At 48.5% G+C, this 26,118-nt stretch overlaps 1 protein-coding gene across 3 annotated transcripts in view; it reads left to right on the top strand.

The window, feature by feature from the left end:
• LOC102921521 (E3 ubiquitin-protein ligase DTX4) overlaps window positions 1-26,118 on the top strand; it is a 34,470-nt gene that overhangs the window by 4,434 nt on the left and 3,918 nt on the right. For 2 of the 3 annotated variants that reach the window (XM_006996748.4, XM_006996747.4), the window contains exons 2-8: window positions 4,523-5,246; window positions 10,438-10,499; window positions 11,611-11,772; window positions 13,882-13,943; window positions 14,826-14,978; window positions 18,118-18,279; window positions 23,358-23,447. In XM_006996748.4, coding sequence (XP_006996810.1) covers window positions 4,630-5,246; window positions 10,438-10,499; window positions 11,611-11,772; window positions 13,882-13,943; window positions 14,826-14,978; window positions 18,118-18,279; window positions 23,358-23,447 — 1,308 coding nt within the window. In that variant the 5' untranslated portion in view covers window positions 4,523-4,629. Of the gene's footprint in view, window positions 1-3,825; window positions 3,849-4,522; window positions 5,247-10,437; window positions 10,500-11,610; window positions 11,773-13,881; window positions 13,944-14,825; window positions 14,979-18,117; window positions 18,280-23,357; window positions 23,448-26,118 lie in introns of those variants that run through there. The other variant, XM_076560370.1, reaches the window with a different exon arrangement.

The raw sequence follows: 26,118 nt of genomic DNA, 5'->3' as shown, positions 1-26,118 counted from the left end.
TAAGGATTATACAAAGACTAATTATTCCCATTTTATAGAAAAAGGAACGAGCTGAAAGAACTTAAGTTGGTCAGGAGTTCAAGTTACTTTGTCAGTGACTGAGCTAAGAGTCCAGTGGAGTGTCCCATGTCTGCTTCCTGCATTTGTGAACATTGTGGACTAATTTCATGCGCAGTGGCAGGAGTGTGGGGCCTATCGGGAATAGAGCATCCAAGCATTTACCCTCATGGAGCTTTCTACACTGACAGTGAGGTGAAGTCGTGCTGGTCAGAGAAGCTGTGGATCTGACAGTGTAGACTAAAAATGCAGGTCTGGGTTACATGTCAGAGAACTCAATCCATGCCTTCTAGTTCCCAAAAGACAAAACTTTTTTGATGCTTTTGAGTGCTGGTGTCTGATGAGCTGGGAGAAAGCCATTTTTCCTTCTCTTCCTTCCTCTTTGGTTTGTGAACATCCTCTATGCCTGCCATATTGGAAACCGTCTCCTTGGGTCGTCACACCATAGTATAAGATGGAATTTCTCCAGACTGTCTAATCCATGGTCCTGATTCTAGAATAGCCCAGGGCTAGACTATTCCAAATAGAGCAGTCTCTAGGAATACAATCTCACCTTCTCTCTTCTCCCAAATTTTTGGTTCTGAGGTTGTGTATTTTTTAATGACTACTCTGTAGGGCTGAACTAAATTCAGTAACTTTGTCTCCAAAAGACTAGCTCATCTTTGCATTCCTCTGTTTGCTGCCACTTTGCAGTTTCCTCCTGGTCATCCTCAGGATTCTTTGACTCATTCTCTTATTGGGAGCCTGGGCAGCTAATATGTCCAGGATTGCAAAATGTGTAGCCCGTTGGTTGAAATTTTAATGTGCATGAAGAGAACTGGATTCCCAGACCAAGGCTCTTGGGTCTTGAGGTCATTGCTGGGGCCCTGGGGGTTGTGAACAAATGACCTTGAAACATCATTTTCAGAGAATCCAGCTGCCCATGCTCAAGTCCTTCCTAGTCCTCTCTGTAGGGTCTCCCCACCTCTCTTTTTGCTTTATCTAACATCCATCCGCCACTCTGAACTGATTAGCTTTGGTCTTGTCACTTATACTTAAAACCCTTCACTATCTCCTCCTTACTCAAAAACAATGCCATCACAGCTTGGTGTTCCTGATCTTCCATGCCCTAGCTCTAGGTTGGTCCTCTGTGTCCTCAGTAGTTCTGAGGTTTTCTCCACCCTACCTGTTCACATGGTTCCCCCTAAAAGGGATGCCCTTTCTTTCTATTTGACTATTGACATTCTCTTTATCTTTCAAGTCTTACTTATCATCTGTTTCTTCAAAAGTTCTGCAAACCATCACCACTTCATGTATTAATCACTATTTATTGGGCCCCGCCCCCTCAGGCTCAATAAATGTCAGGCCTGTGGGACAGTGCTAGGGTAAACAGTTTATGCTTACTGTCACCGGATTGAGGATCTGGGAGGGAGGCAGGTCATCCTCTAACTAGCCACATAGGTAAATGTGCAAACTGCACATTGAGATCAGTGCTGTTAATTCGGAGGGGGGAACCTGGCATGGTGAAGGGTCCCAGAGTCAGAGAATAGCAACAGGAGAGACTGGAGGCCAGTGTGAAAATGTGTGCAGAGTGTGTGTGTGTGTGGGGGGGGGGAGCTGTGGAGGTGGGTGAGGCCGGGGATTTGGATCCTGGCTGAAGAAAAAAAATTCTGGGAAGATTTAAGCAGAGAAGGGTCCAGTCATTTTCCCGACAACTTGCATTTCCTTGACATCCTTTGGCTCATTTTGCATCATAAACAACCACTCACACATTTGCCTTCTAACTCCTTTTGAGACTGCACTCGGCTTAAGAATGCTTGAGTTTTACATTCTCCATAGCAACTAATGGGATGCTGAGCAATATTCGATCAATGAGAAAAATATGATAGTAGCCAGAGTGTTCAATCAATCATGGCACAGTTTATGGTGCTTTTATAACTGCCAGACATTGCGTTGGGGAGTGGAATACAAAGAACCACACAGCTATATCCCTGCCCCCACTCAGCACCTAAAAGGAGGGTAAGCTTAGACATCTAAAAACAATCAGTCCAGTTCTGCATCTAAAACTTCCTGGGGCAGGGGCGGGGGTGAGGCTGGGACTAAAACATTTCAAAAATGGATGAACAAGTGGCCTAAGAACCCAAAAGAGAATTTCAGTAAGTGAAAATGACAAGGAGTTGTAAGTGATAAGGTTGTTGTGTAGAGATGTGATATATAGTTAGGAGAATTAAGGGGTTCTGGACTTGACAGAAATAGTGGAAAATGCAAAGGATAGGAGATGATAAACTAGGAACGTGTGTATGGAGCCAGGGCATGGTCTAGAGAGTTCAGAGACCATGTTCAAACTTTTCCAGGATTGATAACTTTATTGTCTAAAAACCAATTGCTCAAACAAACAAAAATGTCTTGTAAGTACAGTTGTAAGCACTAATGAAGTGCATTGCCCCTATTCCCTAGAGGGAATTTTCAAAAGTGTCGTCAAACTCTCTGAACTTAATTCTCTTATCTGTAAAAGGTGTTTTATAGGATTGACATGGAAATTGTATAGAATGGGTATCTGTGAGCAACCAAGAGTAAAGACTGCAAATATTTTGGGGTGATGCATTTTTTCTCTTCCTCCGTATCTCCCCCACACAAACACACACACACACACACACACACACACACACACACACACACACACACACACACGTGCACTGTGTCCTCTAACTGCACTTTTCCTATAACATCCCAAGGGTGAACTACAATCACAATCACCATTTGATTGAGCCGTTGCTGTGGGACAGGTTCCTGTTTGTAGTTTTATACTGGATCCTCCATTCAGTCTTCAAATCCACCTGTTAGAGCCGTGCAGAGACCTAAGAGAGGAGGAAAGAAGTCTTCCTCCCACTGCAGGAAGGGATGGAACCTCCTCCGTGGACCCTGGGCTTTGTTCCCCAGACTGCTGCCGAGGAAGGAAACAGAGGCTCACCCGGGCACTTCCCCCCTCCGTCCTGATACCCCAGGGCCCCCAACAGAGGTCCTGGCACTGAATAGAGAATTGTTCCGCTTCTCCCTTGTGCCTTTGAATGTTGATGTTTTGGGTTATTAAGGGGCTTGGAGATGGGGTGGGGAGTAGGTTATGACCCTGGCATAGGCCTGAATAACCATTGTTCCTTTCTTTCCCCCTTGAATGGGATTCTGTCCCAGTCATGGTGTCTCCCTCTGGGTCGGGGGAGGGGGCGGGTCAGAGGCCAGGAAAGGGGAGCCTTTTCCCACCACTTCCTCAGATAGAGCTTAAGCTGGCAGATGCAAGGACCCCCAGCAGCTCAGAGCCCTCTTCAACCTTGAGCCTTGATGTTGATGCCATGAAATGAGTCCTGGTTGGAGATAGAATTTGGGACTAGGGTGGGGAGAGGAAAAAGAGGCAGCAATTCTGGAGTCCAGATCTCTTGTGGGCTTGCTGGGTCATCTGTGCTGTCCCATTATCTTGTTATCTCCCTAGCTCTTCCAAACCCACAGGGAGACCATTAAAATGAAGAGGATGCTATCTTTAGAAGGGTTGAGTTTCTTAGAAGAAAACCTTAGATAATTATGAAATGATTCTCGTGACCATTGAGAATGTTATTATTACTGATAAAAGACTTAATTGTGGGAAATGGGTGAGAGTTCTCTCAAGATGATGCCCCATCTCCCAATAACATACTTTCATCTTAATTTTTTTTTTTTTTTTACATTTATTTGTTTTGGCAGGGTAGAGGATGGGTTGAGCCATGGCATGTGTGTGGAGGTCAGAGGGCAACTTGTGGGAGTTGGTTTTCTCCTTCCACCATGTGAGTCCTTGGGACCAAATTCGGGTCATGAGGTTTAGAATCAAGTTCCCTTGGCCCCTGAGCCATCTCATCATCCCAATTCTTCCTTCTTTTTAATGTGCTCTGAAAGAGCTATGGTCAGCTTAATTGCCATAACCTCTGGCCTTTTCTTCTGGACTTGGATGGTTCTGTGTTCTTTTCCTCCATAGCCCTGAGTGCAGGGCTGTTCAGAGAGGCAGAGATGGCCTATGAGCTCTTCTCTGTGTGAGGTCATTTCTCTGCCAAGTGAGAGTTACCAGACATGTGAATTCCTAGGCATTGACTATATAACCACCCTTAGTGTTTGTTTACCAAAACTCCCAGGGAGTAGTTACCCCATTTCTCTGAGCAAGAGTTGATGGAGTATCCTTATTAGCTGGAAGGTGAATTGATTGGTGTGCAAATCAATACACCTGAACCCTTAGGTTTGGAGATGTGTTCTGCTGCTTGGCAATGCTTCTCATGCCCTCCACGTGCCTTCATCTGCTTCTGCTCTGGAGAGGTTGTAGACTCCCAAATGAGTCTTACTCAAAACCCTGCTAGGCAGCCCAGGGCTGGCCACACAGTAGGACTGTTGTGATGTTTACCTGTGAATCTAATACAAATCAGTGGCATTCTCTACCAGCTCTGACCCCTCCTCTGCCTTACTTTGACAGGGACCCTACGACCAGTCCGCCGCAGCTACTACGACCCATCCTCAGCCCCTGGGAAGGGTGTGGTGTGGGAGTGGGAGAACGACAATGGTTCCTGGACGCCCTATGACATGGAAGTGGGTATCACCATCCAGCATGCCTATGAGAAGCAGCACCCCTGGATCGACCTCACTTCCATTGGCTTCAGCTACATCATTGACTTCAGCACCATGGGCCAGATCAACAGGCAGACCCAACGCCAGCGCCGGGTCCGCCGCCGACTAGACCTCATCTACCCGATGGTCACAGGCACTATGCCTAAGGCTCAGTCCTGGCCAGTCAGTCCTGGCACGGCCACCTCCCCCCCTGCACCACCCTGTTCCTGTCCACAATGTGTTTTGGTGATGAGTGTCAAGGCGGCTGTGGTCCACGGAAGCACTGGGCCCCTTCAGCCTCCAGGAACACGCAAGAACACGGCTCCCTCTGGAGTGGGCAAGCTGCCCCCGCCCCCGGGCCCTGGGGCAAAGCCACTAGACACTGCAGGCACCATCCGGGGCCCAGGGAAGTCTGCCCCATCACAGGTGATCCGGAGACAAGTCTCTAATACACCAGCTGGGGCGACTATAGGCTCCCCCGCCAGCCCACAAGGAAACGACAGGAAGACTGGAAGGGTGGCACTGGCCACTTTGAATCGGTCCAACCTGCAGCGACTGGCCATTGCCCAGTCCCGGGTGCTGATTGCCTCGGGGTAGGTGTTCCCATGGCTGCCACAGAGCAATGACCCACCTCAGAGATAGCACATGACTCACCTCTGGGTCAGACAGCTAGAGGGGGCTGGCTAAGGCAGGCATACCTCGTCTCCTTAAGGCTGAGCTGAGTGTGGACAGGGAGGGATTTCACATTGGGGTACCAAGAGGTCTGGATATGACTGAGGTTTTGCTTCTTAGTTGGCATGTGATCTGAGGCAAGACCTGCACAGGAAGCTCTGACTTCATCATTAGCAAACGCTGCAGACATACCCATGTTACAACCCAAGTGAGGACAGATGACCATGCTAGGAAGTCTTAGTTAGCATTGGTTGAATTTCCACTGTGTTCTGGTTTAATGGTTTTACCATCTCGTTTATAATCTTTAAAATGACTCTGGAGACATTATCTCATTTCATGGATAAAGAAAATCAGGTATATTATAGGAGTCTGGTCTTACCCATTCCCTACCAGACATTTATCTCAGTACAGGCATACAGTAGGTGCCAAGCATGGATTGCTTCTTCCATGCCCCATCTTAGCATTCTTAGGACATGCTGGTGCTGTTGGAGGTGCCATTATTGATTCTTATGTTCTTGATATCCCTCATCCACCAAATAGGAGTGCCCGGGCCCTGCAGCCTTTGCCTGACATGCTGGCTTCTTGTCAGCCCATCAGCCCCAACTGCCCTCCTTTTGTCCCCAGAGGTCTGGCCCTGCTGCTGCCCTGTACCCCAAATGGTTGAGATGGCGTTAGAGCTGGAATGGGTCCCTAGACTGAAAACCCAGGCTACCCCGAGGCAGTGCCGTAGATGCTCAACTGGGTCTGCAAACATCTTAGCACAGGGAAAGGAAATGAAAGAAGGGATGCAGCTGGAGGGGGAGTGCTAGGCTGGAACAGCCCCTGTTCCTGCCTCTCACTTGTATAAGCCCTGGGATCTTTGCAAGGGTCAGTCCTTTTGTGTCAAATGATGATTCCAAGTTTATATAACCTGTTCATGGGAACACTGAAAAAACCTCCATGGATAGAGTTGACTCCTTGACAAGTCCCAGATGTGCTTGCCCATATTGTCCCATTGATTTCACTGATATATTTTAGGGATGGGCACTTTGCTAAGATTTATCTTTCCTTGGAGGGTCACCCAGCTCATGTGGTGCAGACAAGTTGGGACACAAGATTTTGTCCACTGTTCCATCTTTGTTTTGACTAAAGCCTCAGTGACGGTGAAGGCAGCTTATCATGCAAGTCAGAGGCATGGTACGCTCATGACTTCCTCCATGGTGAAGTGTGGAACAGGGGAAGAGGGGCCTGGATCCTGCTGCTCCTCTGCTCCTCTACCCTGGATCACAGCAGAGTTCCAGGGTGATTGCTGGCACACAAGAGGAGCCCTTGATTGCTGGGCTTGAACCCAAGTTCCTTGCTGTGCCACTTGGAGTGAGATTGGCATCCTCTGTCTTCAGTGTTCTTAGCTGTTGAGTAGCGTTGTAATAGAGCTTCAGTTCTAGGGCTGCCACGCGGGTTCAGTGAGGCCTTCGGTTTAGAGACGACATGGAACCCAGTGGGCGTTAGCTATGGATGACGCTGTATCTAACGGTTATACACTTGTGTTGTTACTGCACTGAAGACAACGCTGAACTGATCCAGGTTGCACCTCATTTCTGTCCCCCCTGATAAATGCCCCAGTGGCCCTGTGCCATCACGGAGACAGATGCCCCTTGAACCGCAGTGAGTCTGAGGAAGTCAACAGGCTTCATTTCTCTCCTTTATTCCTCTCCTAAGCTGGAGGAAGGTGTGGGGCAGTACGCTTTCAAAGGGGCTATAGAAATGAGTCGCTTTTGCTCTGTCTTCCGGAAAGGGAGCCCCCTCCCACCTCTGTCTGTCTTCCAACCCTTTCTTCTCACCTTTTCCCACCTCCCACACCCCTCTGCCATCTCTTCCAGCTTTTCTTGGCCACTAATGAGCGTGTGTCGCCCCCTTTGTCTGGCGTCACCATCAACCTTCTGTCATTGCACAGCCAGTCCCATCCTCTCTGCCCATGACCTCTTCGGGCAACTTTCCCACAGGAAAAGAAAAAAAAAAAAAAAAGAAGAAGATCAGGCAATGTGGGATGAAGAGAAAGTCTTGGCAGGGAACAAAAGATGCAGTGAATTATTCAGACACAAGCAGGAGGTTCTTAAAAGGGGTAGGGAGGCCTATGCAGGGCAGTGACCACCCCTCTCCCCCCAGAGTCCAGGTTTCTGTACCTCCAGCTAGACATGGTTGTTGGTTGCCTTAGAGACAAGGCCATTGTCCTTCATGGGGCTTCCTGGGTTGGTGAATAACTCAGAAACACCAGCTTTCTCACCATGGGGTCTGCAGGGATATCCCTCGCCTCATTCAGGCCCCTTCCCTTTGCTTTGTTAGCACCTCTCTTTCCTCAGTTTTATTTCATCAATGGAAATAAAAAAACTTCGACCCTCCCATAACTGGTAGCAGCCCAAGAGGATGGGGGAAGGGCTGTCTTCTGATTGGCCAGCACATGACTAGGTCCAAAGGCTTTGGCTGAGTTGCCTGGAGGATGTGAGAAGCAGGCTTGTGATTGGACTGCTGTTTCCTAGAAGGAGGGGCTCATGCTCAGATAGCTGAGGCCCCAGGGGCAGAGGACAGGTTTTCTGGGGTTTTCATTTTAACCTGGAACTGTGGGGGAAGGGTAGGCAGGTGTTGCCTGCTCACAGTCCCGAGCACTGCAGGGCTTTCAACTCTGCCCTTTATACCTGATACCCTGTGCTCAAGAATGTGAGAAAACTGGATTATTAAAGCAGGAAGTGGCAGAAAGCAAGTCCTTCGACAATTGGAAAATAAAAGTGTAAACAGTTGCCCAAATTTGCACAAGGCTCCGCTGTTTACCAACTACTTGACCTAGATGCTACAGCCTCACAGGGACCCCAAGGGAGCAGACATTTATCAGGTCTTGTTTACAGCTGGGGTAAAGGCAGGCAGATGTGGTCACAGAATACAGAGGAGCTGGCCAGCACCGCCAAAGGCAAAGCAGGCTGAGTGCAGATGGGGCAGGCTCTTTGCATTTCTCCCTCCGTGTTGGGTGTCTGGGAAAGCACACAGTCCTGGGCTGCCCTGAGTTCCACTGCTGCCCACAGACTAGGGACCACAGGGCCCCCTTCCTGACCCACAGGGGCAGGGTGGTCCCACCGGTTGACCCCAATCTTCCTAAGTGTCCAGGGGTTCCATAAGCGGACTTCCCCTATATCCCTCTAGACCCCCACACTCCACAATTCTTGGACTGCTCTGAGGGCTGGAGTATTTCCGGGTTGACAAGATAGCATGTGGAAACCTGCCAGTCCAGTTTGTGGGAACAAAGGTGGCCTTTGTCACTCAGATCACAGTATGTTATCAGCTGAAGAGGGGGCTGTGGAGAGGGTGAAAGGGGCAGGTGCAAGGCTGCTCTGCTCATGCTGTTCCCCCCCCCGGGGGCGGGGGGGGGGGGGGAGCCAGGGAACATACCACGGGAGGCAGACTCTTCAAGCCTTTTCAGGTAGAGTCTGGAAGGTGAATCTGCCCTGGAGGGGGTCCAGGGCCTCTGAGTCACCTTCCCCTCAAGTAGTTTTATGGGAAATTGCCAAGGGGATGTGTTCTAGCCCCACACCATTGGGGCAGTTGGCCGACTTCATATTATTTGCAGTGTTTGGTCATTTACAGAACCCGGAATCAAGACTGCTCCTTTTTCCTTGGTCTGGTGACTCTTATTTAAAGACATCTTTTTCCCTGCCCACATCCGGTCTTGCTTTATTCAGGGAGCAGTTCAGAAAGAAAAGTAGCCTTTTGGTTTGGCCAGATAGATAAACATAACATCCATTTATGAGCTTCATGGCTTCTGTGGCCATGGAAAGGCAAGAGAGGAGTTGCATCATACTGGGCCTCTGTGGGGCAGAGAGACCTGGTTCTTGGGTCTCTCTTCTGTCCTGATGGTGGCTTTGTTGGTTACAGCATGGGGCAGTGGAGAGCTTGGCCTCATGGGAGGCACAGTGGAAGGACCCTGGAGCCCGATACTGTGTTGGACTCTTAGTTGCAATCTTGGCCTCGTCCTAACCTCTGTGTGCCCCAACACGGTTACCCATGCAGTGAGATTGACAATGGAACCTCTTACATAGATTGTTGGGAGGACTGGGTGGGTTTATCTGTTGTGGGCAGTTATGGTCGGCCCCCTAGCCAGATCTGAGTTCTGTGAATCAAAGCCCATAGAGTAAGAGCCATGGGGTGTCATGTTCACAGCTGCACCGCCAACATTAAGCATAATTGTCCCAACATGGGTTCAACAAGTTCTTCTCAAATAGATAAATAAATAAATATTGACTTCTGACTTCCCAGCACAGCCCTAGCCCAGCTGGATTCTCAGGCTGCCTCGTTCCCAGGCATCTATCACTAGCCCCACTGGCTTCTCCAAGCCAGCTGTGGAAGCCCGGGTGGAAGAAGCCTGGAATGGCACAAGTCCCATCTCTACGTGTCCTGTATTTTCTCTGTCGGTGCTTTCGCTGTGGGCGGCCTCGCCTTTCCCAGGCAGCTGTGTGGGCTCCTCTCCAGAGCTGGGGAGGACAGGGAGGGGAGGAGATTCGGCTTGTGTTTATAAGTTTCTGGGACAAGGAGAAGTGACAGCTGTTCAAGCAGTGGTTTCCAAGTCCTGGACCAGGGATTGCAACATCTCCATTCTGAGAAGCTTGGGGGGCGGGGGGCTGGGGGGGATGCAGATTCCTGTGGTGCATGAATTTGTGGGAAGAGTTATGACTCTGATCTTGGCTAAAGATCTGTGTTTTAGCCAACGCTAAGGGAGTGTAGGTGGAAATGGGCAGTGACTTGGAAGAACATCTCAGGTAGAAAAAACAACATTTATAAAGGGGCTTAGGCAGGTGCTAGGACCAGCAGGAACAGAGAGTAAAAAGTGCTGAGGAGAGACTGGCGGTGGACTAAGGAAATTAGGGCGGAGCTACTGGTGGATCATGCAGGGCCAGGAGCCCTTGCTTTGACTGGACCCATTCTGCATTCTCAGGTTCTGAGTGGAGGGTGTTGTGACCTGAGTTCAGTTTTGAACCTCTTCCCTCCCACTGATGTGTTAAGAACCTACTGCACGTTGGTAGGTTTAAACACGGGTTCATTTTGTTCCGTTTGTGAAAGCCATATTATATGTGTCCTTTCCTTCCACAGGGTCCCCACTGTGCCTGTGAAAAACTTGAATGGGTCCAGCCCTGTCAACCCTGCCTTGGCAGGTAAGAACTAACTAACCTGGGCTGGACTGGCTTTGGCTGAAAAATCAGTCGTGGACTAGCTGATGAACACTTACTTATAAAGAGGAGAGAATGTGGGTGCTAGCTGAAGAAAATGAGATCTTAGGAGTTGAACAGGAAGACTTGGGGTGGTGCTAAAAGCTGAGCATGTCAGGGGGCTTGGGAGATAACTCATGTAATAAAGTGTTTGACAGGCAAGCACTGTGGCAAAAGTTCTATCCCAGAATCCCTGTTTAAAAAAGAAAAGAAAAGAAAAACAGTTTGAGAATAATGATGGATGGGTATAATCCCACTGCTTGAGAGGCAGAGATAGGCAGATTCCTGGAGGTTTCTGGCCACCAGTTTCCTGGTGAGGTCCAGGCCACTGATACCTTGACTCTAAACACAAGGTGACCCTATAAGGTTCAAGGAACATCATGGAGGAGGGGGTGAGAAGAACGTAAGATGTGAAAGATGGGGATAAGGGCTGTAAAGTTCCACCTTGTCAGTATAATACAAACGGTTTAATCATGATCTTACGTTGGCTGTGGCGGCCTACACCGGGCCTAGAGAAGAATGTCATTGGTCAGGCATGGACCGGGAGGGGCCTCAGAGGGCCCTGTATGTCCCTATTGAACTGATGGCTACTGATAGATTCTGAGAGAAGGAAGAGGCGTTGCCTTCACTTATGGGCCCCACCAAGCTCTAACGGCCACTTCCATACCCATGGTCACACACAAGCCCCGGTCAAAATTAATGATTCACAAAACAGAAAGGCACGAATGTGGAGCAGAGACTTTTAGATAAAGGGAGAAGGAGTTAACAGGGTAAGAGTTAGAGCAAAAGTATGTCTAATTAATGGGTTTTTTTTTTTGTGGGGGTGTTTTTTTAAGTGAGGTGGTTAGCTTCTGAGGGACAACTTCCAAAGCTGTCTTCTGGCTTCATCCACCCATGCACCCAAGCATGCTACTGCATATGTGTGTGTGTGTGTAGAGAATGCATGCATGAATTAGGAGAACTGTCCGTGGAGAGGAGGGGAGTGGACACGTGGGAGGGAGGGAGTCTTGGGAGCACATTCTTCAGCCCTTCCTCACCCCTGCCCTGCCCCTTCCAGGAATCACCGGGATCCTCATGAGTGCAGCGGGATTGCCTGTGTGCCTCACTCGGCCACCAAAGTTGGTCCTCCACCCACCCCCTGTCAGCAAGAGTGAAATAAAGTCCATCCCAGGGGTGTCCAACACAAGCCGCAAGACCACCAAAAAGCAGGCCAAGAAAGGTACAGGCCTCTCCTTCTGATTAGATCTCTGGAGTGAAAGGCTGGGCCTCTGGCCCCGGCTCTGCCTCCACCACGGTCAAAGCCGTGGCTTACTCCCCTGGGCTGTCACTTCCCCGTCTGCTAGGCAGGCCTCACTCGTAGATTTTGATGAGTCTACCAGAGTGGTTTGGGTGTGGGTCAGAAAGAACTACCCGGAAACACATAAACACGCAAGCCTACAGTGGCAGAGGCATCCCAGTGTTGAGTGCTGTGCAAGGACAGTGTGTCAGGAGAGAAACGGAACTGGTGTCAGAACAGACGCCGTGAGCCAAGAGGTCCTGACTTTGTCACGAGCGTGTTGGGTGCAGCTTCCGCTTTGCCGTCTTTGTAGTACCCGTGACCAGCAGGTATGTCCTGGAATGTGCCCATGGCGACCGGAAAGCCAGCACTGGACCGCTGGCCCCATGAACTCTGTACCTGTCCGTCATCCAGCGACTAAGGGAAAGGGTACCTCCCCTGACCCCAGAGACTCTGGGTTGGCTGCTTCTGTGGCTGATCGTCCTGCTAGCTGCTGTTGGTTATGAAAGGACCTGCTGCTTCCTCCCCAGCCTTCATCTTACAAACGTCTCATGGAATTGGAGTCAGAATGTGTGTGTGTAGCACTTAGCCCAGGGTCTGGCAATAGGTAATAGGCTCTCAATTAATAGACGCCTGATTCTTTCGAGAGAAGCAGGACAATAGGAAGGCATTAGGAAGGAAGGGCCTGCATCTCCGCGTTTGGCTGTTGTCCGCTAAACTTCCTCAAACCCTTGCCCTACTTTTCCTGTCTGTTTCAATTTCCATGCTTCAGTGAACTCGCATGCCTTGTTCTTCGCCCAGTGGGTCAGGCAGGGGTTTAGACTTCTGCCCTCTTCCTGGCACTATTAATAGCGCATACTGTCTCCTTATCTGGCAGAGTGCGATCGGGCTGTGCATCCATCAGCTAATTAGTCGTCAAAGCACCCGCTGCAGTAGGTACTACCAATGCGTCCTTATTGTATGGGTAAGAAAACAGCTTGGAGAAGTCAGGGTTGCAGCCCACGATTCCATCGGTCTTTTTAAGCTCTGTGGCTCCTTATAAACCCATGTGAACCTATCCTATGCCTTCGGGTTAGCTTACTTCCCAAGGATCCTGCTCCGGAAGATCCTTGATTTCTCTGGCTCTTAGGATGCTTCCCACAGCCTTCCCCTTTCCCCACTGCTGGACTGCATCTGCTGGCGGCGGCGGCAGCTTTATCTAAAGCCAGGGAGGATTGTCCTGAAACGGGGGGTCACAACTTCCTGCTTTCCCATAAAAATAATTTGACTGTGACACCATGTCACAAAGCTGAGCTAGGGCTTAGCGAGTTGTAAAAGGAATGCAGACCGACCAACCGGCCGGTGTTGTGGAGCGGGACAAAGTGTTTTCATTTCTAGTTTCTCAAGGGATCGTGTAGGCAAGTCTAGGCTCTTGGATTATCAGGAGGAGAAACTCAGTTTATCACAGTTAAAATGCAGGTTTGCTGAAATAGGCAGACATGTCAGAGAGTGGGCTGCAAGAGGTCAAGGCAGACAGGAGCATCTCATCCTTCCTCAGGCCGCTATGATTGATATGGGAGAAGTTCTGTTCTCATTCATGCCCCTTAAATCATTGCCATATAATTTGACCTCCTTTTCGTGTGTGTGTGTGTGTGTGTGTGTGTGTGTGTGTGAGCATGCATGTAAGTATGCACGTGGAGACCCCAAAGGTCATCCTCAGCATCGTTCCTTAGATGCCATCTACCTTGTTTTTTGAGACAGGGTCTCATTTGCTTGGGGCTTGCCAGTTACTCTGGAGTGGCTGTCAGCAAACCCCAGAGATCTGTCTGTCTTCAGTTCCCTATCTCTGGAATTATAAGCATGCTCCACCACACTGGCTTTTCACTTAGTTTCTGGGGCTCCATCTTAGGTCCTTGTTCTTGCAAGGCAACCACTTTCCTGACTCAGCTGCCTCCCAGCCCCTTTTCTCTTTGAAGTTGCTTCTCACTTTTCCTCTCTGACACATAGGATGGCAAGGCTGGTGGATCCCATCTCCTCTGCCTGGGTGACATGGTGACTCTCTTGTCTCCATAGGTAAAACCCCAGAGGAAGTGCTAAAGAAGTATCTGCAGAAGGTCCGGCATCCCCCAGAAGAGGTGAGTTCAGGAGTTACAGGGTAAGGTTCACTTTCTTGGTCACCGAGTGTGTCCTCTGTCTCTGTGTTCTGCAGGATGTGTCTGGTGACGCTTTCTAAGTCCTGGCTGGCACAGAGCAGATTTAGCTGATGCCTTCCCTTCAAGGTTCAAGGTTTCAAGCTGCAGTCATGGTTTAACTTGCCCTATTTAGCAGAATTCTAAATGATTCTAAGCTACCTCCCATGCTTGTCTGAGTTTAAGCCAAACAGTGTGCCAAGCCGTGTGAACTCCCTTTAGAAAGGATTTGATACGGACCAGTGATTCTCATCTGAAATGATTTGCCCCTGAAGGAACATGTGGCCTTGTGTGGGGATTCTGTCCGGTTGTGGTGATTGCCTAGGGAGTGTGCTACTAGCATCTAGTGGGTAAACACCAGAGACCCTTCTGAGCACCTGGAACAGTATCCTCGGCAAAGAATTGCCCTACCACGATGTCAACAGTGATGAGGTTGGGAAATAGGCCATAGATTTATCTAGATACAAATCCCCTCTAACACATTTGAAATACAATACCTTTACAGATGTGCAGCACAAGGAAAGCTTGTCATAGTATCTGTTGACAAGCAACTGGAAGACTCCAAGCAAAGGCAATGTCGCGTCACGATTATAATGTAGTCAGGGAGTCCAAGTTGGCATGTGCGGGAATTATTTGAGGAATTTCTCCGCTGTGTTAAGCAAGACAGCGCTATAGTTAGAATTGCCTCGAACACAGCACCCCAGATTTGTGGACTTTCTAGAAGAGGGGTGAACCACTCTCTGATGCCTGCCATGGTGCAGGAACATTTCATGCCCTGGCTGCCCTGCCTGGGTGAGAGTTGACCCCTCTCTATTCTTCATCTACCAGGACTGTACCATCTGCATGGAACGTCTCACAGCCCCCTCTGGCTACAAGGGCCCGCAGCCTACAGTCAAGCCTGACCTGGTGGGGAAGCTGTCCAGATGTGGCCACATCTACCACATCTACTGCCTGGTGGCCATGTACAACAATGGGAACAAGGTTAGTGTCCATGGGGCGGGAGACAGGGTGGTGGTCAGCCATGGTTTGTTCCTCGGTGTCCTTGTTCTCCCACACAATGCTTTGGAACATGTAACGGGTGCTCCAGGTATGTGCCACACTCTGCCTGTTGCTGTGGCAAACTACTGGCAGGAGCCATCTAAAGAAGTAAGGGTTTGGTTTGGCTCACAATTTAAGACAGACTGTCATGGTGAGGAAGTCGCAGTGGTGGAAGGAGCTTGAAGTCCTATCCAGATGGAGACAGGAGGCAGAGAGTGACGAACACTGGTGCTCAGCTCACATTCTCCTTTTCGTTTAGTTCAGGACTTCAGCCCATAGAATGGAGCTGCTCACATTTAGATTGCTACAGCCCAGTCCAGAAACTCCCTCCCAGATGTGTTTCCATGGTAAATCTAAATCCCATCAGGTTGACAGTCGGATTTAACCTTCACATCAGCGCACATCAGGAATGAGCATTTTCGCTGTTTTCATCTTCGCTGTTTTCAGGATTAGCCCCCACATTGCAAAATCTCTCTTCATTTTCCCTTTGGGCCAGGTTCCCCTCATCTCTAGTTTGGGTATGTAGGGTGGTCTAGCAGAGGTGAGCTTTGTCCATGAAGGTTCTGAGGGAAGGAGGCCTGGATCACAGTGCTGTGTCCATAGTGAGCATTTGTTCGCTCATGACACTGTAAGTGGGTTCTCAATAGCTTCATTCTTCATGCCAGTGGCTGAAGTTGAAATTCATCTTCTCTGGACAAGTCAAAACACCTTTGATTGTCCCTGCAAAGGCATTATCAAAGCACCTGGTAATCCCTGCCATAAGCATCAACTATTGGAGACTGAGACGAGGCCTCTCTCCATTAACTGACATAGGGTGCCCCTCATCATAGTTGGCTTCAGAAATCTGGGTGTTTCGCTTTTCAGTAGCTGGGCTTTTCGAAGTCACTGGCTTGCATTCTTGCCCATGTCTGGAACCGCCTTCACCCTCTTCTCTGGGAGTTTGAGTACTACTCATGTCTTTGGACTCAGCTCACTTTGTGTCTGAGATTTCCATGATGTCTCCCAGCTTCTTACCCAAGGACATGTCTGGGCTTTAGGGACTGCTCCTTATGTCATGTGTAGTGGGGAAGCGTGGGGGAGGCATGACAGGAAACACACCTGTGTGGAAGTCTGGGCTTAGGAGCTGAATGACTCACAACCTCTTCAAGATTTCACTTTCCATTTCCAAAGTAGAGATGACACAGTAGCTGCTGCTCCTCCCCCCATCCCCATGTGCGTGTGCGTGTGCGCATGTATGCGAGTGTGTGTGTGTGTGTGTGTGTGTGTGTGTGTGTGTGTGTGTGTGTGTGCTCCTGTTTGAACATGCACATGAGGCTGGAGGACAACCTCTGGTGTTACGTCTCGAACACTACCTATCTCTTTTGAGACAAGGATGTCTCATAACTCGCAAATTAGGCTAGGGTGGCTGGCCACCAAGTGCCAGGGATCCTCCTGTCTCCGTCTCTCAGGCACCAGGGTTACAAGTGCATGCCATCACTTCTGGCGTTCTAGGGGTCAAACTCAGTGCTTGTAAACGGACTACTTACCTTCTGGGCCATCCTTCCAGACCAGTGGCTATATCACAGATGTTATGACTGTAGTTACTCAAAATGGTATCTCCTTTTTATTATGGCTCTCATTTCCCCCTTTCATCTTTACGTAGGGCTGAAATGCTAACGCTTCAAGACTGCCCGGTAACTCACTTACATGTCTGTAGGGCTCCAAACATGTTTCTCAAGCCACTGTCCTTTGTTCTCCCTTTCAACAGTACTTTGAAGCGGTTTTTAATTCTCTTAAGCACACCGAAGAAAAACATGAGAGAGAATGGACTCATTCGCCCCAGGTCCTGAAGCAAATTAAGGCTAGTAGAGAAATCAGAGCCCTGGTTTCAGAGAGCCGTGACTATGAACATGAGCTGTTATTTCAAACGAGCCAAGCTTGGCTAGAAACATGCCTAAATAACCCTAAGAAGGCCTCCTCTCCTTCTTACAAAGCCTCCAGGTGTCTGTCTGCCAGGGCCCTGGTCCCAGCTGAGCAGCATCGCATTCTGCATACATGTGCTTGCTGCCCATGCGTGCTTCCTTTTCTCTGAACCTGAGAATTTCCTTCGCTGTCTGGGACCTCTTGCAGGTTATTATCAGCCCTAGCAGGTGATGCTTCGCCAGCTCCTCCTGTGAAACTACAGCTGTTTGCATTACTGTCTCCACAACCCACATTCAAGTCCATTTTTATGGCTATGACAAACACGTGAGAAAGCAGCAGAAAAGGGAGAAATGGGTTGGTTTTTGTTTGTTGTTTGGTTGGTTTTGGCTCGTCACTTCAGGGAGATAGTCTGTGGTTGACAGAGTTCTTTGCTGTGGGCTTACAATGAGGCAAACCATGGCAACAAGCCCATGAGGGTTGAATGGAGGAAGTCCATCACTGAGGGCAAGCCCTGCGTGGGTATATCATGTAGCCTCTGTGCGTGCCCGCCTTGCCCCTCCCCCACTCTGTCGCCTCCGTCTCTTCCTGTCCTTTGCACCTCCTGGCTGCCATCACATCACTCCACCAATAACTTCATCTACTGATGAGGTTTGAGTCCTCCTTATCCAGTCACTCTACAGAAGCTCATCGGTGAGCTGAGACTCACACATCCAGGCAGCTTTACTTTAGAGTTTACCCTCCGGACCTCTGCACTTCTCAGGCTCCCAGGTCTGACTCAGCAGGCCTGACGTGGGGTCTGGAGGTCTTTAATTTTAGCAGTTCCCTGGGTGAGTCTGGGGCTCCTCGGCTGGGCGGCTGTTGTTCTGGAGCAGTTACTGTGTGTTCCGCCCACGTGGGTATTAGTTAAATCTCAGTTCCCTGTCTAGGCTTCCTGCCCTAGTTAGCGCTTCCTCTCAAGGACAGGGGTGTCTCATCTGTGTGCCTCAGCTACTGGTGTCATTTTCTTCCTGTTTTAGAGAAAGCCTAAATGGCTTAAGTAGCTTGAGAGGGTTTCAGGTCTGTTATCCAATGGGTGAGTTTCGTCTGGAGACCTTGGTCTCTGGTGCTTTAGTGGGGCTGAGGGAAAGGTCATGACCGAAGTAGTTTCCTAATCTGGCTGTCCTGGAACTTGTTTCCTTAGGATGGGAGTTTACAGTGTCCGACATGTAAGACCATCTATGGTGTCAAGACAGGCACCCAGCCTCCAGGGAAGATGGAGTACCACCTCATCCCCCACTCCTTGCCCGGCCACCCGGATTGCAAGACCATCCGGATTATCTACAGTATCCCACCTGGCATTCAGGTGAGCCCACCCTTGGGTGGCGACGTTTATCATTTCAACTTTGAATGTTTGTGGGTGAAATGTTATCCTTTAGAAAAAGCCTCCTTCCCATCCTGTCCCCATCATGTGTCTCACTCCCCTGGCTCTCCCCCTTCACTACCATTGTTCTAATTCTTCTGTATCCTTCCAGCATTCCTTGTAGATACTCAGTGCGGGCTGCATCCCCCCCTCCCATTTCTGCACAAAGGGCTACGTTTAGGCACATTGTTTCACACTCTGCCCTTTCCAGCTCACAATATGGACCTTAGCTTTTCTTCTGTGTTCATATAGAATGTCTTCATTCTTTCTTATGTCTGTGTAATAATCTAGTGTGTGTGTTTGTATATATATATATAATTTAATCCAACACTTCCATTAGCTGTCTGCTGAGATTGTGATCTTTTGCTAGAGCAGATCATGTTATCACTAATAACCTAGTACACCTGTGACCATGGTCTGTGGGATAATTTCCTGGAGGCAGAAATTCTTGGTCAGTTATTTGCATTTAAATAAAACGGACGGTTATGCTTGGCGTTGTCTTTGGTGGCATTTCTGTCCTCTCTGGTTTAAGACAGTCAGCCCTCAGGAACGTTATGAATAATAATCCCGTGAGTCAGTGCAATGTAGCCCTTCGCTCCTACGGTGGAGCCTCTCCTAGGTGTCCTCAGGAGCAGACTGGAGTCATCCCTTAGCAAACGTTGGTTAGCTCGCCCTCTCTCGCTCCCACCTGTGGCTTCCTGTTGTCTTGTGTCTGACAGATGTTTGCATGTGGGTTATGCCCAGGTGTGTGTTAGGTTCTGGTGAAACTGGTGTTGGAACTGGCTCAGCCTTTGATCCCTGAAGTCCCCACTGGGGCCAGGAGGATGATAAGCAAATAAATGACAGAGCACTTCCATATAATAGCAAGTTATGAGGAAATAAAACAGAGAAGTGTGATAGTTCATAAAACATGCATCTTCCCTGGGGCCCTTGGTAACGAGGCAGAGCAAGATAAATACCTTTCGCTTCTAATCTGGAGAGCAGAAACGGATATGCACCATTGAAAGTGAGCAGACAAAGGGAAGTGCAGGGCTTCAAAGTCTTATGACCCTGGGCCCCACTTCCTGTCTTCAAGGTGCCTGCATCTTTTCCATCTGTATTGCTGGGAATCTGCTAGGCAGAGAGCCAAGGGTGGGAGATGCAATCCACGTGCACATCTCAGGGCCCACTACCAAGGGGCTCAGGACCTTGCTTCCTGCTGTCTAATTGGCTGATAGGTTAGGGTGAGGAAGAGTTGTTTATGTGTGGTCTATCCGGAAGGTGGGAGGAGAATTTCTGGTGCAGGACACTCTCTAGTGAAGCTATGGAAGACATTTAAAAAAATGCAGAGTACATATTTAGCTGGAAGAGGTAACAGTTGTTGAAAAAAGTTGCATGGGTATGGACAATAGCATGTACTCAGTTAGGAGGTTGGGAGCTAAGGCTTGCAGAAGACATGGAAGAAAGAACATGATGAGCATGTAGGGCACAGTCACAGAAGACCTTGAATGCCAGGGCCAGGCATGGAGACTTAGGCTATGGGGAGCCCTGGAGATTGCCCGTCTGATTAGGATTATAAAACATCATGTAATTGATATTATGCTTTACGAAGTCAGTGTGACTTAAGAACCGGAGATGAGTGGAAATAAGACCACTGCAGCATGCCAGGCTTCTGAATAATGGGAGGGCCAGGCTAAGAAAGTAAGATGTGGTTGGCTGTTGCTCAGGAGAAGCTTGTCGAATGGTTCTGGGGTGGCTTCTAGAGTGGTAGGGAAGAATGAAAATGGGGGAGTGGGCTGGAGGTTTGGCCCACTGGTAAGGAGGCTTGCTGCCAGTCCTGACAACTGAGAGCCCCTCCTGATAAACCAGGTTCAATCCCCGAAAGCCATGAGCGGAAGGAAAGAACTGAGTCCTGCAAGTTGTCCTCTGACCTCCACACGTGCACTGTGGTGTGCGTGCGTGAGTGCGTGCGTGCATGTACACACACACACACACACACACACACACACACACACACACACACACACACACACTGTTAAAAAGAAAATGAAAAAAAGTCCAGGAGGGTGAAAGTAGAACCAAAGGTCAAGGTGGGGCATCCGTTGAGAAGTCCACATTTTTAAGCCTCCAGAGTTAAGGAACAGAGAGAGCCTCTGTAGAGGGGCCAGTGCAGCCTGTGCAGGGCCCTACCACCTCCAGCAACACGCTGGCTTGTGGAAGCAAATACATCTCTAAACAGTCAGGTGCTCTGCAGACTCATTACTGTGAGTCAGTAGCAAGACGATCCGTGCTGTGTCCCTTGAAGCTCCAGGGACAGTGCAGGCTTGGACTTCGGTGAGCCCAGGTCTTCAAACGCCGCTTTCACTGCAGAGAGTGAGTCCCTTTGGGAGAAGCTTTGGGCCAGACCGAGGCAAAGTCGTGACTGCTTTGCCTGGCGACAGGCCCAGAATGCACAGCCTTACTGGGTCACTGCCAGACAGGCTGAGTTGGACACACACCCAGCAGCCCCAGGCATCAGAGAAGCAGTTGGAGCTAAGGTCAGGCCTGGTCCCTCAGTGTTGAAGGCTGCCTTATCCCTCAGTGTTGAAGGCTGCCTTATCTGAGAAGTATGGCCATGGGAATGTTGTACATTTGTAGAGGTTTAGTCTGAATGTGAAGTTACAACTGTCGGATTCTTTTGCTCCAGAAGAACCTCACTGCTTCTTTTAGCTCACAGTGACATTTGTATATCTTCTAACATTTTTTTCTGTGATCAAAATATACTATGTACACATATAGAATTCTCAAAGAATAAAAATATACTTTAAAATTTTGTAATAGTTTTACTCTTTGGCAGTTTTATGCATGTGTGCACTGAGTTTGAGCATTTTCACACCCCTCCCGCTCGCCTACCAAATCTTTGCCCCCAACAATCCCTCTTCTTTTTTTTTTTTTTTTTTGAGCCAATGAGTTTAATTTCTTTCTTTCATCCATTCATTTGTTTGCTCACTTTTTACATACCTGGTATGCATTTATTGATCTGTGGGAGAGCATGTACCAACAACTACATAGAATTGTCAATATTATATGGCTTGCACTTACAAAGAGTTTTAAATAAGGGTCTACTTCCAAGGGGTCAGGAATGTTCAGAAATTATAGACAAGCATTTGTATGGGTGGAAAGTTGTTGAGTCAACCTTCATAAACTTCGCAAAGGGACCAATGAATCTGTTGAGGTCTGTGATAGCTCTGTCAATGAGACACAACTTAGAATCACCCAGGAAGAGAATCCCATGAGAGATTGCACAGATTAGTTTGGTTTATAGGTATGACTCTGGGGGATTCAGCCTGGGAGGAGGGGACTGGACCTGCCTGGACTGAATCTACCAGGTTGAACTCAATCCTCGGGGGAGTCTTTGCCCTGGAGGAGATGGGAATGGGGGATGGGCTGGGGGGAAGGCAGGGGTGGGGGGTGGGATGGGGAAGAACAAGGGAATCCGTGGCTGATATGTAAAATTAAATTTAATAAATAAATTTTTAAAAAATGAAAGAAAAAAAAAAGAATCACCCAGGAAGAGAATCCCATGAGAGATTGCATAGATTAGTTTGGTTTATAGGTATGACTCTGGGGGATTTTCTTGAATATATTAATTGAGATGGGAAGACCTGCCTACTGTGAGTGACATAATTCCCTAGGAAAGGGGGATCTGTAATATGTAAGAGGGGAGAAAGTGAGTCTGTCATGCATGTTTTAAATCATTGCTCTGTGTGCTTGACTGGATGTAATGTGACTGTCCGCTTCAAGTTCCTGCTACTCTTGACTTCTCCACAAGAACGGACTCTAACCTGAAATCATGAGCCAAATAAACCGCTTTCCCTTAAGTTCTTTTGTTGGGGATATTTTGCCATATTAACAAGAACAAGACTAAGACAAACACCAATTGAGAAGCCTCGTTTCTTGTTCTTTTTTTACTGTAGCTGTAACAGGATCTCTGAGCTGAATAATTTTTTTTTTAAAGAGGTTAATGTGGCTCATGGTTCTGGAGGATGGGAAGTCCAGGAGTTGTGTCTGGTTGCATTGGGCAAGGATCTTCTCATCAGAAATATTTTTTAAGATGCCTAAAAAAAGCAGAAGGCAAGAGTACCTCAGCTCATGGCAGCAAATAGACAGGCAGAAGTGTTCAGAAGAGGGGAACAGAAGCAGCAGCCTTGCTTTGGAAGCAGCATGCTTTCACACCAGCTAACCCAGTCCCTTGAGAACAGGAGGAGAACTCTCGGAAGAAAGGCATTCATCCCCTCTGACAACCTCATTGCCTCTCGCATGCCCCAGCTGCCCACGAGGCCGCAGTGGAGGAGTTTGGGAGGAACAAATCATTCCCGGTAGCACAGCGTCTGGGTTCTGACTCAGTTCTCCTCTCATGTCTTTCCCACTCAGTGTCCTGAGATGGCTGGTGTAAGGAAGTGTTGGGTGAGGAAAGCTCAAGTGCCACAGGATTTTCTGTCCTCAACACTGGACTCTGTGTGGTTGCCTAGGGAAGCAAAACCCACGGAGACAAAGAAGAAAATCCACAAGAAGCCTGCTCTGACTGCATGGCTTGTAGCTCAGAGAACTTTATTATTCTGAGTAACTGGTTTAAAAGTTCAGTGCACAGGCCTCAGAAAACCTTGGATTGAGTTCGTTTTTGGCAAAGCCAGTAACACTTTGCAGCCAGTTAGCTTCCGTGGGCCGTGGTTTTTCATCATTCATAAAATGGTAGACTAGGTGGTGTTGGTACGGATGATAAAATTTACTGTGCTCTTCCTGAGTGTGGGCACCAAGTTCCTTGAGCCTTGGTAACACCCCATAAGGTGAGTCAGAAAGGGGAATTCCATCCGATCCAGCAGGGAGCTAGCAGCTGCAGTCCAAACTCAGGTCACATGACGGGTGACAACTTAGGCCGATTTTTTTTCTTTCGTTTGTCCTCTGTCTGAGCTCTGTGGCTCTTGTTAGTGTCCCACTAAGTCTGTACTAGCTTCTCATCAGAAATGTTTTTTAAGATGCCTTTGTTTTCTTTCTGCTTTCAGGGACCAGAACACCCAAATCCTGGGAAGAGCTTCAGCGCCCGTGGCTTCCCACGACACTGCTACCTTCCAGACAGCGAGAAAGGGAGAAAAGTAAGAGCAGATGTTCCATAGTAGGGATAGGGGTTGATTTTTGTTTCTACAATGAACAGAGTAGAGGAAACTGGTTTCTTTTAATTGTGTATATGCCGTAATGAGGTCATAGTGGAGTCAATCATAGATAAGAGTTGGTATCATTAGGATGCTTTTTTGTTTGATTTCTTTTTCTGTGTGTGTGTGTGTGTGTGTGTGTGTGTGTGTGTGTGTGTGTGCGCGCGCGCGCTAGTTACATGTTACATGGGATTACAGGCACTCCTGTACCACAGTGCATATGGAAGTCCGAGGCCAACTTTCAGGAGTCAATTCTCACCTTTGTTTTGAGGCAGGGCCTCTCTTGTGTCTTGCTGCTGTATCACCTACTCCAGACTAGCTGGCCTGATAGCTTCCAGGTGATTCTTCTGTCTCTACCACCCATCTCCCCACAGGGGTGCTGGGATTACGATGTGAACCACCGCATCCAGCTTTTAACGTGGGTTCTTGGGATCTGAACTCAGCTCATCAGCCTTGCGTGGCGGATGCTCTCACCCACTGGGCCGTCCCACCAGCCTGGCTAGAATCAGGCGACTGGGAGTGGAATGGCTTTTCCCTGTCCTCGGAGTATTATTGGCTATAATTCACCTGTTTTAGGATCCATATCTAGAGCCTGCTGTTCAATGCTGGTCCTGGGGAAACACTAGTGCTGACTCCTAAGAGCAATAGAAACTCAGAACTGGAGCCCATTTCTGGCAACAGGATGCCTGGTTGGTCTAATCTGAATACACACAAAAGCACGAGCAGAGTGTTCTGGGATCTTAATTGGTGGGAAATTATTTTATTGGTTTTCTGGATTCCTTGTAATTCATGATCAAGACTTCTAAATATTCTAATTGGAATGACTGGGTTTTCAGACTCTTGCCTGATGTCAAGAGGACTAAGAATATTAGTCTTGGGGATGTGTTGGGGAAATGCACATGTCTGTCTTTCTGTGCTTTGAGTGTTAATGGCTATGCTGCTGCTGCCGTGGAGACGAAGTTCAAGCATATGTGAGCATATTTGAGTTCCAGCAATCTGCCACGGATCATAGGCAGAGTGGTTCACAAACAACAAATGTTTATTTCTTTCAGTACTGGGGTCTAGGAGGTCCAAGATCAAGGTGCTGGCAGATTCAGAATCTGGCAAGGGTTCACTTCCTGCTCATAGACAAAGCCTCTTCTCTCTGTGTCCTCGCCAGGAAGAAAGGACAAGAATTCTCTTCCCAGTCCCTTTTTATAAGAGTGTGGATCTCATTCGTTGACACTCATTTCCATGACTTAATGAACCTCAGAAAGTTCCATATTCTGATACTCACTTTGGAGGGGGTGAGAAGTTCACATGAATTTAGGGGGTGCATTTACCCCAAGACTCACCATGTGTCCTTGCTTTGGAAGCCAGGCTGCAGGGTTTCCAAGGAACGTAAATGAGACCATGGGTTGGTCCTTTGGGGCATCTGACAAAATTCCAGTTGAAATAAGGAAAACTCTAGACCACAAGGATACAGGAAGGCAGGGTGTTGTCATGGTGAACAAAATTAGCAGTTTGAGGTTCCCAGAAAATAGTCAGGAAAAGATTCCTCCTCCAGGTCATGTACATCCAACCTTAAGCCTGATTTATTGCTATTTCAACATTCTTATTTGAAATATGTCTGTTTGTGCAACCTTTACATCAAATGTAAATTGTACCGGAATTCTTGATTCTCAGCTAGCCAGAGGTTTCAACCAGACTCCAAAGTGGAGGCTTCCGTTTCCTCCCCGTATCTCATAATACGCCATATCTTTCCATAATGCTTCAGTGTCAGGGGTGTGGCTGTGTTCTATCCTCCCAAGAAGGAAAAGGATAGTTTGTAACAAGGACAACATCAAGAAAGATGCACTAGTGCCCTTTTCTCAAATTGAGAGTGAAAAGTGAGGCAGGCAACTGTTTTCCACCCAGAGACAACTTTCGGTGTCTCGCTCAGCCCAAGATCTGCAGCTCAATGTCTCCACTGTGAAGCCTCCTGTTAAGACTGCAGTCATGGGCTGGGGGAGTGGTTCAGTGGGTAGAACACGTGCCTAGAATCTGGGCAACCCTGGCTTCCATCCTCAACACTTTACACTTGCCTGTAATCTCGGCACTGAACCCATTTAGTTTGAGGCCAGGGTGGGATACAGAGACTGTCCCACACAAGCACAAGACTACACTCCTGTTGCTGAGGACTGCTCCTTCTGGACCTTCCTCTTGATAGAGCAACACACCCCGAGTCCTTGGGACCCACGCTGTGCACATTCACCGTCTTGAGCTCTTGCCTTCAGTGACCAGATACACTCAGCTCATCCCTCCCTGCCCTGCCTCCCAAGCCATTTACTCCTCTGCTAATCCTCCAGGAGGCTGCTTCACCTTTTTCCTAACACCATGTCAGCTATCCCAAAACACAGTTTCTGGCATCAAGCCCCTTTGTTTAAAAGTAACTAAAACTTAAAGTAACACATAGATGTTTCAATGGCCTTGCCCTTTCTCCTTTACAAACTATACTTGTCTTGGCTTAGCCTAAAAAGTCTCCACCTTACAGTATGGATTGAAACCATCTCCTCTCCACAATCCCCTTAGCAATACCATTACTGGTAAATGCCTTCCATATCCACAGGTCCGGGACCCTAACCTTGGGCTTTGT

Source organism: Peromyscus maniculatus, chromosome 1, assembly GCF_049852395.1.
Source record: "Peromyscus maniculatus bairdii isolate BWxNUB_F1_BW_parent chromosome 1, HU_Pman_BW_mat_3.1, whole genome shotgun sequence".
In the NCBI taxonomy this organism is placed as follows: Eukaryota; Metazoa; Chordata; class Mammalia; order Rodentia; family Cricetidae; genus Peromyscus; species Peromyscus maniculatus.
Note: the sequence above shows the minus strand (reverse complement) of the source record. Positions and strands in the feature narration are given on the sequence as shown.